This window comes from Myotis myotis, unplaced genomic scaffold (genome assembly GCF_014108235.1).
Source record: "Myotis myotis isolate mMyoMyo1 unplaced genomic scaffold, mMyoMyo1.p scaffold_m19_p_8, whole genome shotgun sequence".
Taxonomy (NCBI): Eukaryota; Metazoa; Chordata; class Mammalia; order Chiroptera; family Vespertilionidae; genus Myotis; species Myotis myotis.
This window is the reverse complement of record NW_023416390.1, coordinates 48,037,569-48,055,722: the sequence shown is the minus strand read 5'-3', so window position 1 is coordinate 48,055,722 and position 18,154 is coordinate 48,037,569. Positions and strand designations below refer to the sequence as shown.

Genomic DNA, 18,154 nt, shown 5'->3' with positions numbered 1-18,154 from the left:
CCTCAACCCTTTATTAGTGACCATCCACAGAAATCATTTTCTGCAGCACCTAATTCAATAACATTGGCTGTAACCTTCTGAAGATTGTTCTCTTTACTGAACATCCAAAACATTATATCCATGAGTTTCTATCCTGTTTCTTCTCCCAACTCCCCTGACAAAATCATTGCCTCCCAATCCAACTGGCCTTCTCTTAGTAATCTCAACATGGCCTCCCTTTTCTGCCCCTGCTCTTGACTTTCCTTCCTTCATAGAATGGAAGATATCTTCAAAGCCAGCTCTACCAGGTGAAATTCTATGTATCTTTTAAGGCCAGTCCAAATAGAATCACCTCCATCAAGCTGAAAATTTCTCTCTGCAGAACTCTCATCCCAATTTTTTTTTTTTTTTGTCTCTCTTATGGCTCCTAATCATATATACATCTGGGTAATTGGTATTTAAGCACAGGACTTATCCAATTTACCAAGCTATAAATGCTTGAAGTTACTAAAGTTATAGATTATGTCTTTAATAATCTTTGTATATAATCCTAACCTTGGCAGAGACTGCTTTCACTTGTCAAAATCAGTGTCTTCCTCTTCTTTATTGGTAAAAAGCTGGCTTCTTTGCAATAGGCTGTTGCCATATGACTTAATTCTAGCAGAAGGAATGTGAGCAGAAGAAGTAGTATGTACTACTTGTAGTGTGGCCCATAAAAACTACCCAGCACATTCCTGAATGCTCTTCCTTTTACTGCTAAAAAGATTTCAATACCCAGGATGACCTTGACAGTCTCCAACTGAAGACCTGATCAGCCTGGGTCCCTGAATGACTGTATAGGCAGCGGTTCTCAACCTATGGGTCGCGACCCCTTTGGGGGTCGAACGACCCTTTCACAGGGGTCACCTAAGACCATCGGAAAACACATATATAATTACATATTGTTTCTGTGATTAATCACTATGCTTTAATTATGTTCAATTTGTAACAATGAAATTAGGGGTCACCACAACATGAGGAACTGTATTAAAGGGTCGCGGCATTAGGAAGGTTGAGAACCACTGGAATAGAGCTTCTCCCACTTTCTACCCACACTCCACTGCCCAAATGAAAGACAAATAAACTTCTATTTTCTTTGAGCCATTATACATTTTGGAGTTTGTTTCAATAGTTAACTGATCCTACATAACAGACCACCCAATAATGGGAGTTTGATGAATAAAAATGTTTGATGAATGAAAAAGACATGTGTTCGAGTTTCAAAAGTAGAACTTTAAATCTAAGGTGGTCCTTCGTCTAGAAAGGATAACTGAAAACTAGGGCAAGTCAGCAATCACAGAATAGAATTTTTGCTTTTAGTAGCCTTTAAAATTGAGATTGATTTGCACATCATCCTTACTTGAAGCAGAGAGCTAATATAAATTACTTCTTCCGTTCCCTTCCAGGCCTGAGAATCTGCTGTCAAGCAGAAAATCAAAATACATGTGGGATGTTTTAACTGTTTTTTTAAAAAGTCAATGCTCTTATTTATAATTTATTATTCTAGTTTATAATACAGCATAAAATGAAATAACTAATCAAAGAGACCAGAGGACTCTAGTCCATATCACTAATTTCATCTTATCCTGTTCTCCCTGCCCCTGTCCTCTTCCACTCCAATCCTGACCAATCTTTCTGAAATACAAACTTGGTTCCATCACTTCCTTCCTCCAAATTCCCTGCTGGCTTCTTATTTCTCTAAAGAATTAGGTGCAACTCCTCAACATGGCATGAAAGCTCTCCAAGATTTGTCCCCAAAAGACTTTATCTGCTGTATCTCCCATCTGGTGAACTGCCCCCTGCTCTAAGCCTCTAGCTCCAGCTCTTTGCACAGGGACTATAAATACCACCCCCACACTTCTGCACCTTCAATGCTCAGTTGGCTTCAAGTACCACTCCCCAGTTGTAACCCATTCTCCACCTACTTAGAAGCCTTCTCTTCTTACAAGGTCTTTTTCAAGTGTTATCTAACCCCTTAAAGTTTTCCACATTCACTCACAATCAGAATGTATTGCTCATTCTGAAATTCTTACTTATTAGGAATTAATCTTCAGTCCAATGTGGGTGAACAAAGAACAAAATATATATTATATCCTTCACATTAAATATACCACAGAGCTATTTCTCTTCCTCACTGAGATCTATATTATTCAAATATTGGCATATGAAATCAGAAAATGTCCTAGGTCTGAAATCTTCCATTTTATCAGATCATAACCTTTACAAGAATGGTGCTGTATAGCAGGCATGTGCCGTTTATTAACACTCACCCGTTAGCAGGATCAACAGTTATGCCAACTGGAAAACCAACTCCAAGAGCTGTCCCATCATTGGTAATCAATGTTTTCCTGTATCTGACATCTCCCCGGAGTGTCAAAACCTATAGCATAGAGTCACTTGTTAGAACTGGATTTCATAAGGGGAAAAAAAGAAAGCTGAGATGAAGGAGAACTTAAGACACAACAAATTCCAAAGCATGATTAGGGACAAATGGGAATTATGGAGGAGGTTCATTAATTCCTAATTGCATTTCTGGGCTCAAAGAAAATCCTCTCAATAGAAAATGAGAGCAAGAAAAGTAAAATCACCTCTCAAATTCCTATTTTCAATTCACCTAAATTTCAGGAGGGGAAATGTATATAAAGAAAAGACAGACTCAAATGGGGGGAAAAGAAAGAAACTACAAAAACTGCCCTTAGAAAAAGGAAATTCTGAAAGACAAACGGGAATCCCATAGCTCTCATGAATCCCAGTAACCAGGCCATAGCACCCAGTAGCCCATCACTACAAACACAGTGTGAATTCACACAGACTTAAAGTGAATTCTGTTCCAAATTAACAGTCTGAGTTAAAATACAGGAGTTCAAATCCCTGCCCTGCCAGCTCTGACTGTATGACCTAAGACAAGTAAATTTATCTAAACTTAGTTTCTTTGTCATTTCAATGTGGATGACAATGGCACCTTGTACATAGAGCTCACAGGACAATGAGGTAACACACACATGGTAACTGGCACAAGTGTGTTTAATAAATGTTTCCTGTTTTTGTATTGGTCCACTTAATGGGCTAATCCTGTGAGGTAGATAACATGCCCATATTATAGAAAAAGAGGCCTAGAAGATTTAGTGTCTTTCCCAATGCTATCTATTTTTAATTATTATTGCTATTATGTAATAATCACAATGCTAAAGAACCCTGACATCACAGAGAAATATGGATTACTGCACTAGAAGCAGTTTTTCTAGAAGCAAGGCTATTTTAATATGCACCTGAGATGGTCTGAGGGGAGAAACAAGTAGTAAATTAGAAAATGTCTGTTAATTTGCATGAAGGTGTTTCTATAAAATTGTTTTTCAGTGCAAATAGTTATTTGTGTATCTGTGTTTATGTTTTTCTCTCTGTTGCTACATGTATTTCTCTTTCTCTTTCTCCCCCAACTCCATCTCCCCCACCCACCTACCCACCCCCCACCCCCACACACACACATTCTCTCTCTCTCTCTTTCACACTTCTCTCTAAAATTTTCTCTTCTCTGATAACTTTCTTTTTCTCCTACTTGGACTAAGATAATTTTTCTCTTTTCAATTTGCCTCTTTCTACTATAATTTCTCTCCTTTTCCTAGGCCTACAGATCTCTTTATTTCAAAGGGAATTTCCTTCCTTGTGGAATATGTCAAGCCATTCTGTCAGCCTCACTTTCCAACTAAAAAATTGCTGTTAGTGAATGGGCTCACAGCTACCCCTAGTGGAAAACAGTTTCCCAAATGTTTCTCTTTTATCCTGAAATGGGAATTGAACCTGAATTACTCTTGTGCTGGAACGGATATTGTACAGGTAAACAATGAACACTATTCTTGTTTTCTTAAGCAAGCTAACTTTCTCCTGGAAGAGTCACAGTAGATATCACCAAAGGATAAAAACAATAAAAAGACTGGAAAGGCAATTTACCTTTGAATCATTATTGTCAGGGGTCTTTATGGATATTCTAAATATATTTGAGACTTGAGGGAATTAGGGCACTGTCTTCATAGGCCACCTTAGTGTCATGAAGTACATTTCCTTATTGAGCTACTAACCCCATTTTACAGGTAAGGAAAGAGAGGCTCAGAGAAGGTAAGTAATTTTCCCAAAGTCAAACAGCCTGTGAGGAAACACACTGCTCTCCCCAGTCACAAAATGCATCTTCATATCTCAGGGTTTTGAATAGAGTGTTTTTCTCTATCTTGGCTGCCTCTTCCCTACTTCTTCATTTGACAGAAATAAATATTGGTCATCCTTTAAGACTCAACAATAACCTCTGCCCCCAACCACACAACACTTTATATTCACTGCTGGTGCCACACAGTACTTAACACACTGCAGCAAAGGTACTTATGTGTCTGGCACTCAGATGTGTAAATTATTCAAAAGCAGGAAAAAAAATGTTTTGTTTATCTTTGCATGTCCAGAACTAACCATGGGACTGATCCATAGAAATCATTTACTTGTGTTTGTTGAATGAATGGGCAAGCAAGCCAGGCTCAAAGCAAGGCCTTTGGATTCCAGAGCAAATGATCTTTTCTCAGTACCTCACTGCATTGGGGAACAATTACAAACTTCAGGTTTATATGGATAAAGCGGCCTTACCCATACGGATGTCAACTGGTACCTCTCATTCTACCTAACACTGATGGAGAAGACACATTTCCTGCTAAACTATCAGTCTAAAAGGGAAGGCCCCCATTAACAAGGCAAGAGACCAAGAGGTAGAATAAGAGCAGATTGTCATTTGGAATTAAGACAGCTTTGCACTGAGTGGAGTCTAGAGAGATGTAAGTTCCATGTTAAGGTTCTTGAGCTGTAAATTTTGCCTATGTTTTGATGGCAGGTGATATTTTCAGTTGACATTATGAACAACTATCTTCTGTCACTGACAAAGGGAGCTGAAATCGGGCCAGTTGCTGGAGTTGTGATTTGTAACAGGGGAAAGTTAGAACGCTTCCGAGTTAAGCCAAACTCTTAACATCTACGGGCTTCAGATTGTTATTTTAAAAACAAAGGGCTTGCCGAAACCGGTTTGGCTCAGTGGATAGAGCGTCGGCCTGCGGACTGAAGGGTCCCGGGTTCGATTCCGGTCAAGGGCATGTACCTGGGTTGCGGGCACATCCCCAGTGGGAGATGGGCAGGAGGCAGCTGATCGATGTTTCTCTCTCATCGATGTTTCTAACTCTTATCCCTCTCCCTTCCTCTCTGTGAAAAATCAATAAAAAAATAAATAAATAAAAATAAATAAATAAAATAAAAACAAAGGGCTTGCCCTTGCTGGCTTGGCACAGTGGATACAGTGTCAGCCTGTGGACTGAAGGGTTCCAGGTTCGATTCCAGTCAAGGGCACATGCCCTGGTGGTGAGTTCAATCCCCAGTAGGGGGTGTGCAGGAGGCAGCCAATCAATGATTCTCTCTCATCATTGATGTTTCTCTCTCTCCCTTCCTCTCTGAAATCAATAAAAATATATTTGTGGGGGGGAAAAAACAAACAATGAAGGGCTTGAAACAGATGAGCCTCCAAGTTTCCCCTCATGTTAAGAGTTGATGATTCTACCCCGTTTAATAAATTCTGGGGGATTAATGTTTGTGCATATTGCAAATGTCCCGCTCAATGTAAATGGTTACTACACTTGCCTGCACTTGGGAATGTAGTGAAGATTAAATGAGATGATGTTTGTGGAAGCCCTTTGTAAATTGTAAAGCACTGGCTGACGTGAGCTCCTCCTATCTGCTGTAAATTAGCCACTTGGTTGCTGTATGCCGTCCTCATCTGTAGTATTTCTCTTTCTGAATGTTCCAAAGAGAACAACCTTACTAGCTCGTGCCTAATCCAGAGCAGTGATTGTCACTCCACTCAGCCCTGCTAATTGGCCCTCTCACAAGCCCCTCCCTTTGCTTTAGGAATTTTCACTTTCAAAATTATTATAAATTAATAACCCCCCCCCCCCCCGCGCGCGCGCGCACACACACACACACACACACACACACACACACACACACGTTTCAACTTTGTCCCAGAGTGGAGAAAATCAATGCTAGTCAAGTTACTTCTGATCTACTTCATGTGATTTCATACCTACACCCCATATAGAATTTCTTCTGGGAATTGGAGTAAAAAAGAACCGTTATCGCAGAGAGGAGAGTATCAAAGAAATCAGAATCAAGTTCCTACTTTCTGTTTCACTGTTAGAAAACCTATATTGGAGCCATAGAAAGATTTTCATCTTAGAACAGAGCTAACCTATAAATTAGGTTTACTACTAAAATAGCATTGAAGATTTGATGAGAAGAGATAATGAAAATTCCCTGCTATTATAATCTTTCTTTTATGCTGAATTCTTACATCATTTTTATTTCTTGTTTTTACAAAAATATCTCAAATCCTCCTAACAGGAACAAGTTAGCATTGATATTTAGGAGGAAACAAAATAGGTCAGTAAAAAGTTTCAAAAATTTATTTTTAAGTTGGTTTTCCTCCTTAGCTTTGATACAAATATCTATTCACTTTTGTTTCTGCTTAAAAATAATTTCAAAATTCCATGAAAGTATTTCCTGAGAATAGATTTTACATGAATCAGAAACTAGTGTTTGTGTACAGAGTATTATGGAATCATTACCTCAATTGACTGAGTTCCAGGATTGGTGTAATAAAGGTTTCTTGATATCCAGTCTAAGGCCAGGCTCATAGAAGCGCCCAAACTAGACAGAGGAACAAACACAGTCCTGTTGGTGCCATCCGTCTTCACTCTGTGAATTTCACCCTAGAAAGAAAGACATGGAGAAGTGAGCTGTTTCAAGGCCACATCTTCTCCATGAAAACACTTCCTTCGCTGTGGCTACGGCCGGCTGCTATGTCTCTTTAAACTCCTCAGACTTGCAGAAAAGGCCAAGGTTCAGCACCATTGGATGGCCTCACTGTGTACAATGCTAATGCCAGCCACACTTTGAAAACACTGATTTTTAAGTGTGTCACGGGAATACACAAGGCTCACCATTCAGACTATCTCTGATACTGGCTACAGAGATTTATTTGTTAATTACCACGGGCCAGAGTCATAAGAATAAACCAAGTCACAGGTGAGAATCAGGAAGCCAGAAGTATGTTTTGCATAGTGGGGAGAATAGCAAACACATAATCTTCTCTCTCTCTCCTCATTTGTATTCTCTTTGCCCCTTCCCCACCCTAAAGGGTGAGGAGGGGGCACAATGGGAAAGTGATTGGAGAAGTTTTCTTTTTATTCTCGAGGCAAAGATTTGAATGAAGGCCCCAGCAGTCACAACAAATGCTTTCCTGGAATCCCTAGGGAGCTCCTGCTTTTTGTCTTGAGTTGTGATCATTGTTGTTAGTCTAATATCTTCTACAAGCTTAAAGCTCCTTAAGAACAATCTTTGTGACTGCTGCTTCTAGGCATGTATTCTGCAATTGGAATCAGCTAGTTCAGTGCAGGGCAAACAGTAAGCACTTAATAAGTACTTGCTGCATGAATAAAAAATGCCCAATAGCTTAAGTGTGCTTATTATTCTAAAGCTAAAGTGTTTTCTGATCTTTGCTCCAGGACAACCTCCCATTTATATCCCTCACTGAATCAAAAAAATTATTTAGTGGTAATTTAGTATTACTAGATCATTGCCCTTTTATCCACCCAGCAAACGTTTGCCTATAAGGAGGTATCAGTGCAGGCTCTGTGAGAACAAGTTACAGATTTTGAATGGTATTCAAAACTTACTGGATTCTCAACCCAATAGATGAATTCCTCTGTATCATCAAACTCAACATCATAACCGTTCTGTATCCCTGATATAGGAACCATAGCATCATTGCTCTTCACCTCAGGATTAAGGGAGATTCCAAAAATTACACTGCGTCTTACAGTTATTAAGAAAGGTTGATCATCTGTGAAAATAACAGAGTATCAGTCAAAATTATATCCCACTCTTCCCAGACACTTAGAGTAATGAAAGGCAGTGGATTGTTACCATTTAATGAAATAAAATATAATTGCAGCATTGCAGCAATAAATATAATGTATAATATATATTATATCCCAAATGGCAGTGACTACGTCTGATTTACTATTATGTGCCCAGAGTCTGGTATATAATAATTGCCTAATAAATATTTGTAACTAAATGAATGATCACATAAATGAATAAATGTGTGGGTGCATAGGTGAATACATAAACAGTATCTCTCAAAAAGTATCTGTATATTGAAAGTTAAACATCCTCATAATATTTTACTCAAACTATCAGTTCACTTAATCTCCTTAATACAATGAAGTACTTTTTCAAAGATAATCTTATCCTAGCTATAGTCCCCTTATTGAAAAAAAAAAATCTAAATGAATGAAATTCAAGAGTGGGTTTGTTTTATCACTAGAGGCTCGAAGCACAAAATTCATGCACTGGCGGGGGAGGGGGGCGGGGGGGAGGGTGTCCCTCAGCCCAGCCTGCCCCCTCTCACAGTCCAGGAGCCCTCAGGGGATGTCCTACTAACTGAGGGCTTAGGCCTGTTCCCTGTGAGCCTAAGCCACAGTCTGGCCTCCCTCTGTGGGCTGATCAGGGGAAGGCACCACCCCCATCACCCTGCTGCTGCTGCCACTGCCAGCTGCCAAGGTGTTTTCATCAACATGGACTCCAGTCCTTTCACCACGAAAAAATGACAACTTCCTTTCGGCATTTTCAAGATGTCTCTTTCATAGGATATGACATTTCTTTCTTTTTTTTATCCTCACCTGAGGATATGTTTCCATTGATTTTTAGAGAGCTTGGAAGAGAGAGGGAAAGACAGAGAGAAACATCAATGTGAGAGGGACACTTCGATTGGTTGCCTCCTGCATGAGCCCTGACCTGGGCCCCGGCCAGGGAGGAGCCTGCAACCTAGGTACATGCCCTTGACCAAAGCCAGCTTGTTTGCAGGCTGACATTCTAACCACTGAGGATGCTGGCCAGGGCCATTTGCTTTTTCCCTTAACCTTATCACATAAGCATTTCCAAAGATATGCCAGACACAGAGTAAACACTATTGTAAAGGCCAGGGGTCCTCAAACTTTTTAAACAGGGGGCCAGTTCACTGTCCCTCAGACCGTTGGAGGGCCGGACTATAGTTTAAAAAAAAAAAAACTATGAACAAATTCCTATGCACACTGCACATACCTTATTTTGAAGTAAAAAAATGAAACGGGAACAAATACAATATTTGTATTTGCATGTGGCCCGCAGGCTGTAGTTTGAGGAACCCTGGTAAAGGCTATTGAATATGTAGGTCAAGTAAAATGTTTTCATCTACAATTGTTAACAAGTTCTCTAAGCTTCTTGTTGAAAAAATGTGTAACTTTCAACACACATTGACACTTAGTTATCCAACTGGTACAGAGAAACCATTTGGGAAACTGAAAAATTTCCACCTCACTAAACTCAGCCCATGGTAAAACCACTAGTGGAATTTTTGTGAAACAACCAAAGGTACTATGTAGAGTTGACATTTATCAATCACCATCATATAGTAATACTGATTACACCAATCCCCAATGCACAGTTCAAGAATCTGTGGTGAAAGAATGCTTTGTATCCAAAATGTCTATAGCCCAGTTTAATCTTCTGCTGAAAGACAATGAGGACACACTAAATTAAACAATGTCAGCAAAGATTAGCTTCATAATAAGTCTGAAGAAAAATTGCAAATGCCAATCCCTTTGTAAGAATTACCAATAATTAAAATCTTTCATCAGGAAAGTATCATTGCAAAATATTACATGGAATAAGCTTACATCTGCATAATCTGTAAACACCATAAATTTCCTAGACTCAGCATGTATTTTCCATTTGAAAACTAAATCTACCTCTAGATTAGGACTCTAGTTTCTCTTACTTTAGGAATTTTTTATCATTAAACATTCAGTTTGAACTTATGTACAGCCATTTTTATGAGCAGCAAAACACATTCACTCCTCTTTACTGAGAAATGAAAGAAACTTGAATTTATAACTCTTTAGATTTTTAAGCAAAGACGAATGATTTTTTAAAATAATTTATTATAGCCCTAGCCTAGCAGGTTTGGCTCAGTGGACAGAGTGTCGGCCTGCGAACTGAAGGGTCCTGGGTTCCATTCCAGTCAAGTGCACATGCCCAGTTTGCGGGCTCCATCCCCAGTCAGGGGCGTACAGGAGGCAGCCGATCAATGATTCTCATCATTGATGTTTCTATTTCTCTCTCCTTCTCCCTTCCTCTCTGAATTCAATAAAAATGTATCTTTTAAATAGATCAAGTGCAAATTCCAGAAGAAATCTCTTTTGTAGATTGACTACATCTTTTCCTTTCTTTCTTACTCCCTAAAGTACTTAATATAACCCTTCACATATTCTTCAATCAACCCAGTAAAATATCTAGGATTAGATAAAGATTAAATTGCTCAAATAATCACTTAAAATATTTCATACAGTGGAAACATATTTTTAGAGTGTCAGATAATAATAGTAAAGGTATTGAAACTGGAGTGGGAAGACCTAAGCTACAACACTCATGATTGGCTATTGGCTATGAGAATAAAAATGAGATCAAGATCCTGAAAAATGAAGCCATACAGTAATGTCAAGACAAGTACCATATAATTTCACTCATAGGTAGAATCTAATGAACTAAACAAGCAAAACAGAGACCGATGTATAGATAGAGAGCAGGCTGACAGCTGTTGGGGATAGGGGTTGGGGGTTGGGTGGAGGAGTGAGGGGATTGAGAAAAAAAGAGAAAACTCATGGACATAGACAGTGGCATAGTGATAGCTGGGGGGATCGACAATGGATGGGGCACAGGGAGGATAAATAGGGATGGACACAGACTTCACTTGGGGTGGTGAACACAAAATACAATGTACAGATGATGTGTTGTGGAATTGTGCATCGGAAACCTGTATAATTTTGTTAACCAGTGTCACCCCAATTAATTCAATAAAAAGAAAAGAAAAAGACATGAAATTTTTTTGAAAAAGAAGAATTTTGACTTAAGTGCAGAATTTGGAACTTTCCATGACCATAGCTTGTCTAAATGTAACCAGGTAAGAGAAAATATGAAGCTAGGACTGTTGAATCACATGCACACATAATATTAGCTTTATATTCAGAAACTATATAACAACTGAGTACTCAATTAAGTCGCCCCACACACATACACTCCCCAGATACTGCTGAATCAAAGGGAATGCAGCACACACTCCATCAGCAAGTGGTTTACAGCTTACACTGAATTGCACAGACTACGGCAAGGCCACCGTCCGGGCACACTTAAAGGGCATACTGTACCTCTCAGGCAAGTCACAGAATCATGAGAGAGACTCCATCCAGAGGGACAAGCACAGGAGTAAAGCTGTGGCCTCTTTGAGGAAAGCAGGCATAGGTGGCTGCAGGGGGCAGAGGCACAGGAATTTACATCTGCAATAGGAAGAGAAGTAAACATTGCTGAATGGAAAAATCCCACATAGAAGTACACAGAATGAATGGGCAAAGAAAATGTGACATATTTATATAAACACATACACAATGGAAGGTCACTCAGCCATAAAGAAAGGAAATCCTGCCATTTGCAACAACATGGATGAACCTTGATGGCATTATGGTAAGTGAAATAAGATATATATCAGAAAAGATATATACTATATAATCTCACTTACATGTAAAATAAAAATAAATAAAAATGAACTCAGAGAAAACAGATTGGTGGTTGCCAGAATCAGAGGGTGGGGTGAGTGAAATGGTGAAGGTGGGCAAAAGTATTAGCTTCCAGTGATAAGGCTCATTAATTTTGAGGATGTAATACACAGCACGATGACTATAGTTAACAACACTGTACTGCATATTTGAACATTGCCAAGAGTAGATCTTAAAAGTTTCATCACAAAAATGTTTCTGTAACTGTGTGTGCTGATGGATGTTCACTAACTTAGTGTCGTAATCATTTCACAAGATATACATATTTCAAATCTTGTTGTACAGCTAAAACTAATATATGTCAAATTATATCTCAATTTAAACAAGTACATTTTTATTTTTTTGTTTGTTTTTTTTTATTGCTTAAAGTATTACAACGGGTATTACATATGTGTCCTTTTTTTCCCCCCCGCCCTTGACAATCCCCTGGCCTCCCCTACCCCCCAGTGTCTTATGTCCATTGGTTACGCTTATATGCATGCAAACAAGTCCTTCGGTTGATTTTCAAACGTGCTCTGTCACACTATTATTGTCCCCCAGAGGCCCCTAGTATTTGAAGACACAAGTACACGAAGTTACCTCTGTAAGTCTGGGTATTTTCCTTGACTCTTTTGGCCTTCCCTAACACCCAGCTTTCATCATAAAATTCATAAGAGGCAAAGAAGGAGGAGTGACTTGCCCAAGGTTACAGATCAATCCTGTCAATACCGGATTATGAACTATAGCCGCTGAGTAATCCTGAGCTTAGTATGGAAATATGATGCTAAGTATTATTGTCTCCTTGCCTGACCTAAAAGAGACCTTTTCACATTAAATGAAATCAAGGTGTGTGTCCCTATGTGACCTTTACAATTATGCACTGTTGACCAAATTTGGTTACATAACAATCTTTTATTTTTCTAATGATGACATCTTTGTGTGTCTCTGCTCCTTGACAAGAGTGATCCCGTGTGTATCCTAAGCTCACAGGATGTTCTCCAGACCTTACGTGTTCTTATTACATACCCTGTCAGATCTACTAATTCGCTCCAAAATGTTAAGCCTTCACTATATACCAAACACCATTCCACACACTGGGAATACTGTAAACATGGGACAGATATTCTAGCACAGTAGGCAGAACTAAACTCATAAATTGTGTGATTTCAGGAGGTAGAAGAGAGTAAAAGGAGAATAAATGGTGACGGAAGGAAACTTGACTTGGGGTAAACACACAATACAATATGCAGATGATATATTAGAGAATTATAAACCTGAAATCTCTATAATTTTAATAAGCAATGTCACCCCAATAAATTCATAATAAATAAATAAATAAATAAATAAATAAATAATTGTGAGGGCCAGACCAGTGTGGCTCAGTGCTTGAGCATCAACCTAGGAACCAAGAGATCACAGTTCAGTTCCTGCTCAGGGCACATGCCCAGGTTTCAAGCTTCATCCCCAGTAGGGGGCATGAAGGAAGCAGCCGATCAATGGCATTTCTCTCTCATTGATGTTTCTATCTCTCTATCCCTCTCCCTCTCTCTCTAAAAATCAATAAATATATATTTTTTAAGTTAAAAATATAAATAAATAAATTGTGTGATTTCAGAATATGAGGATAAACAGCAAAATAACTATGAGAGGGAAGGCTATTTTAGGTAGGGTGATTGAGAGCCAGCAGGAGCATTTAACAGAATTCTAAATGACATGAAGGAGCAACTGATGTGGAAATCAAGAGGAGAGATATTCCAGGCAGGGGAAAAGCTAGTGCAAACGTTCAGAGGTGGGGTCCGACTGGCAAGGCTCAATGGTTGAGCACTGACTTATGAACCAGGAGGTCACTGTTTGATTCCAGGTCAGGTTGTGGTCTCAATTCCCAGAGTGGGTGTGCAGGAGACAGCCAATCAAAGATTTCTCTATTCATTGATGTTGCTCTCTCTCTCTCTCTTTCTCTCTCTCTCTCTCTCTCTCTCTCTCTCCCCCTCCCTCCCTCCCTCCTTCCCTCCCTCCCTCCCTCTCCCTTCCTTTCTGAAACCAATAAAGATATTAAAAAAGAAAAGAAAAAGATACAATGACTTAAAGATACGATCCCTGGGAGGCAGGTGGGCCTAAGGCAGGCGTAAACTCTGCAAAAAGTTCAGAGGTGGGAAGTTGCCTGGTATGGCTTCAGGACACAATGAAATGCAATGAAGTCCAATGTGACAAGAGTAAGTAAGTGGGAGAAGAGACCAGGGAGATAACAGGGGCCAGATTCTGAACGTGATGAGAATCCACTGCAGAGTTATGAGGAGAGAAGAGTGACTTATTCCTCCTCACACTACCAAAGTCAAATTTTTAAATCACCTCTCCACCTACACCAGGCACTCCAGGAAGATGGGGTAGCCACAGCAGAGCACCTACAGGGCAATGGTGCCATAATAAATAAGTCCTAAAAATAGGTGGTAGTGATAAAAGGGACTGTGTATCTGGTCTATGCTGTATTTGTCAGCGGAGGAAATTGAGACTCAGAAAATTCACAGAAGCAGTAGCCAATTGCTAAATAAAATGATACAATTTAGACCTGCTGCTGTTACATACAAGATTTGAGTTTTCCCTGGTAAATAAAAGTAATGGAAATGTTAGGACAAGAGTAGTTGGTAAAGTGGAAAGGAAAATTCATTGCATTTTACATTTCCAGAGTAAGTGTTTTCAAGCTATTTTCAGGCAGAGTGTTTCTCTGTCTCTCTCGATTGTCTCTCATTTACCATTCGGCTGTTTTGCAGGATGAACCGCAACAATCCCAAGAGGCTGGTGCACATTATAAATGACAACGGCCTGTTGCCCTCCATGCCACTTGTTGGCTTGAGCGACCTGCTCAGTTGCTCGGTCAGTCCAGTACACCGAATCTTCAAAGACGGTCAAGGCATAGGGATGCCGCAGAATCTGCGAGGCAGAAGAGAACAATGAGATCTCGCCCAGAAATAAAAACCAAGGGAAACAAAGTAGAAAAGGATGCTGAATAGATGGTTTCCTTTAGCATGTAATCTATAGTAAAAAAAGCATAATATGCAAATCAACCGAACAGCAGAACGCCTGTCCAGGCGACCACGCTAAGACATGCACTAGCACCAGGCCAGCTAAGATGGGTGTGATGTGATTAGTCGGGGGCCCACCATCGCCCCACAATTGCCCTGCAGAGAGGGAGGCCCAGGCCAGGGGCCGGGCGGGCGGTCAATGCGAAGGGGGGAGGGCTCCGCAATCGCCCCAAAGAGGGAGGCCCAGGCCACCCTCTGAGGGGCAATTGATCAGGGGCTCCACGGAATCAGGGAACCAGAAGCAGAAGCGGGCAGTGCCAGGACAAGGCGGGTGTAGACGGGGGGCAGGGCCAAAAGGCAGCCAGGGCCACGGCCACGAGGGCCTCAGCAACCAGGGCTGCAAATGCCTACCCTTGCATGAATTTCATGCATCGGGCCTCTAGTTACTTAATAAAAACACAGGGGAGTCACTGTTCAAGAGACAGACCAAAATTATACTGCTTGACCTCTCTCCCATTATACCACTCAAAATCCTTTCTCGTGCATGTGTCATTTAGTCTTCATTTTTACTCTGGTAATTACACTGGGCACCCATTTACAAATGAAAGCAAAACTGAAGCACAGAAAGTGAAGTGCTGGGTCTGGGGTCCCCACCACCCCATTATCATCTCTCCTTCTCCAGTGCAATTCCCACCATCTTGTTCTGCCACTCACAGATGTACAAAAATCTGATACAGCTTAGATGCATATTTTCTGAAGGTGGAGAGGCCCTCCCAGGGTCTCTTCAAGTCACAAGACTGTAAATAATGACAATCTTAAATAGAAGTCATCAATAGTTCTTTGGAAAAAAATACATTTTCTGTATTTTACCATAACTTGTGAGAATAAAATCCACAGAATTTCCTAAATAAAAATACAAAGCACATAATAGGCTATGATTAATTGAGAATGTAAATATAATTAAATTGTTACTATTTGTTTAACACTTTTTAAAGGTACAGAAGCAACAGATTAGCACCTACAAATCAACTAAATTACACGAGCAATCTGACCATGAACTAAAATAAAAATACGCATTTTCAGTTAGAAAAAAAAAAAAAGATGGATTGGCCCTTATTCCTGTTAATATGCCTCGGATTGAGCATGCAATGTCTATAACACAAAAATTAAGTTCTTCATATTCTTGTTATTCTGTCTGCTTTCCACTCAGTCACTATTATAGTTTCCGTTTTTTTTCCTCACTACCAACTTACCAAATCACTGGCTATCACCTGCCTCCGATGTTGTCCATCATAGTCACAAAAATCTAAGTAATCAAGATAGGCATCCAAGAAGTAGAGCAGTCTGTTGGGGTAGTCAATAGTTAAGCCATTGGGCCATAAAATCTTGTCTTGGACAATAACAGTGCGCGAACTGCCATCCATGCTGGCTCGCTCAATACGAGGGTGATGGCCCCAGTCAGACCAGAACATCAGATGTTCACTGTGAAAAGAAACTAGTTACCAATCGGACAGAACATATTTCAACACAGAAAAATAACTGTCATCTCAAGTAACAGGACATCATATATACACTCTACTTAAAATAACTCATTTCCAGTTCAGAATATATGCACAGAACTTATTCTTTCCTCCGAGCATTGCAAAGGAAAACTGTAAATATGATGCAACCACAAGCCACCTAGGGGTTTTTTTATAATGTTCATAAAACATGCAGTACATTATGACTCTGAAATGTCTCAATGCCGACTCATGTTTCTGTACAATCCAAAAATAATGGATCTAGAAAAATCCATCTGTCCTTGACTTTCTACCCTGTCATGTTTAAAAGGGTCAATTTATTTCTCATCAGAGATTCATCATAAATTTCACTGGAGTTGAATCTCTGCAATATCTAGAAGTCTGTATCACACTGAACATAATTTGCCCAACTTGTCATCCTGCAGACAAGAATCTAAGTTAGAGAATCTAAGCAAATTCAAGAGAGGAGGCCTGCAGAAGTTTCTAAGCATGTGGGAGAATTTCTTTTTCTTCCCTTTAGGAACAACAGGAAAAAATTTTCTCCCTTGTATTACATAAAAGGGAACTCTAGGAAATAGCATGAAACCAAAGCAGAAAAATCTGGCTTTTGTTATTTTTTTTTTTTAATGAAACCATGAGGTATCAAAGTTATAGCAAGCTGGCCCATCTACGGCATATTACTGTATACATTCATTAGAAACTTAATTATATAATTCTACAACAATCATGTCAATAATTGTATTGCCACGCTAATAAATCAATGCAGTCTGAAAGTGAACAATCAATTGCCCTTGTGTACTTTATGGCAAACACTATTAAAGATAAAGAAATGATAGCAACAACCAGTTGGATGCCTACCACTTCTATAGAGAAGTTTAAACAACAGGTTATTTTAAATTTTATAATATGCATATCAGTGGCATCATCCTCTTATTATTTTTCCTTCATGATAATCCTGTCAGGGCAAGATCATTGAAAAAAAAGTCTTACCTAAGTCTGGGATCTAATGCTAGTCCCCTCGGCATTGTTACATTTTCACTCATCAGCACAGTCCTGTGGCTCCCATCCAGTTTAGAGACTTCAATTGTTTGCAGAGCATAGTCTGTCCAGTAAAGATTGCGACCCACCCAATCTACCACAAGACTTTCAGTCATGGTGGTGCCACTGTCAAGTACCTAAAGACAAAATTGAATAAAGAGTGAATTCTAAAGGGAATGGGTGATAACATGAAAATCTGGAATACAGCATCTAATTTGCTCTTGTGAGCATTATAAAATTTTGTCATTCCTTATAGATAACTACTAATCAACACTACATTTTTATAGGAAAAACATACAAGATTTTGTAGAATTGATTGAACTAGTGTGTAGTTTCATTTTGGTTTCAAAGTGTTTCCAATTAACAAAAGCTCTATCCATTCTCTAAATTGGCAATCCTATGAAAATTTATAATGCCAAGGTATCGAAAGTAATATCTTGATTAAGTGCTAATGATTATAAAATAAAGTTCTAAGGGGCAAAGGAAGCATATCCATCAAAGGTCAAGAAACAAATTGGGAGATAGACTGAAAAACATAACTAAATTAAAACTGTGAAAAGCAATCTCTTAACTCCCCTGGCGTTTCCTTCTGCTCTCATACACCAGAAAAAAAAATTGCAAAGGGAACCTCATAGATTTTGTGAAGTCTCTACATCATGTGGCCTGGAATTCAAAACAATGGATCTGCCTTCAGAGACCACTTCCTTATCTAAAACACGCATAGATTTGGAGTTGTGAATGTCCAGGCCTCTTGGGTACAATACCACCCAAAGGGGAATATGAGAGCTACCTAGTACGCAGTAGGATCTTCTCTCATTGGAGAGTAATAGCAAAGAGACCCACCACAGTG

The 18,154-nt window shown here is 39.5% G+C and overlaps 1 protein-coding gene across 1 annotated transcript in view; it reads right to left on the bottom strand.

Annotated features, from left to right (window-relative positions):
* Positions 1-18,154, bottom strand: part of LRP2 (LDL receptor related protein 2) — a 199,828-nt gene that overhangs the window by 82,805 nt on the left and 98,869 nt on the right. The window contains exons 28-34 of the mRNA XM_036320297.1: positions 17,257-17,441; positions 16,000-16,228; positions 14,477-14,654; positions 11,343-11,471; positions 7,773-7,939; positions 6,663-6,806; positions 2,289-2,398 (exon numbers count right to left, since the gene is read on the bottom strand). Coding sequence (XP_036176190.1) covers positions 2,289-2,398; positions 6,663-6,806; positions 7,773-7,939; positions 11,343-11,471; positions 14,477-14,654; positions 16,000-16,228; positions 17,257-17,441 — 1,142 coding nt within the window. The remainder of the gene's footprint in view (positions 1-2,288; positions 2,399-6,662; positions 6,807-7,772; positions 7,940-11,342; positions 11,472-14,476; positions 14,655-15,999; positions 16,229-17,256; positions 17,442-18,154) is intronic.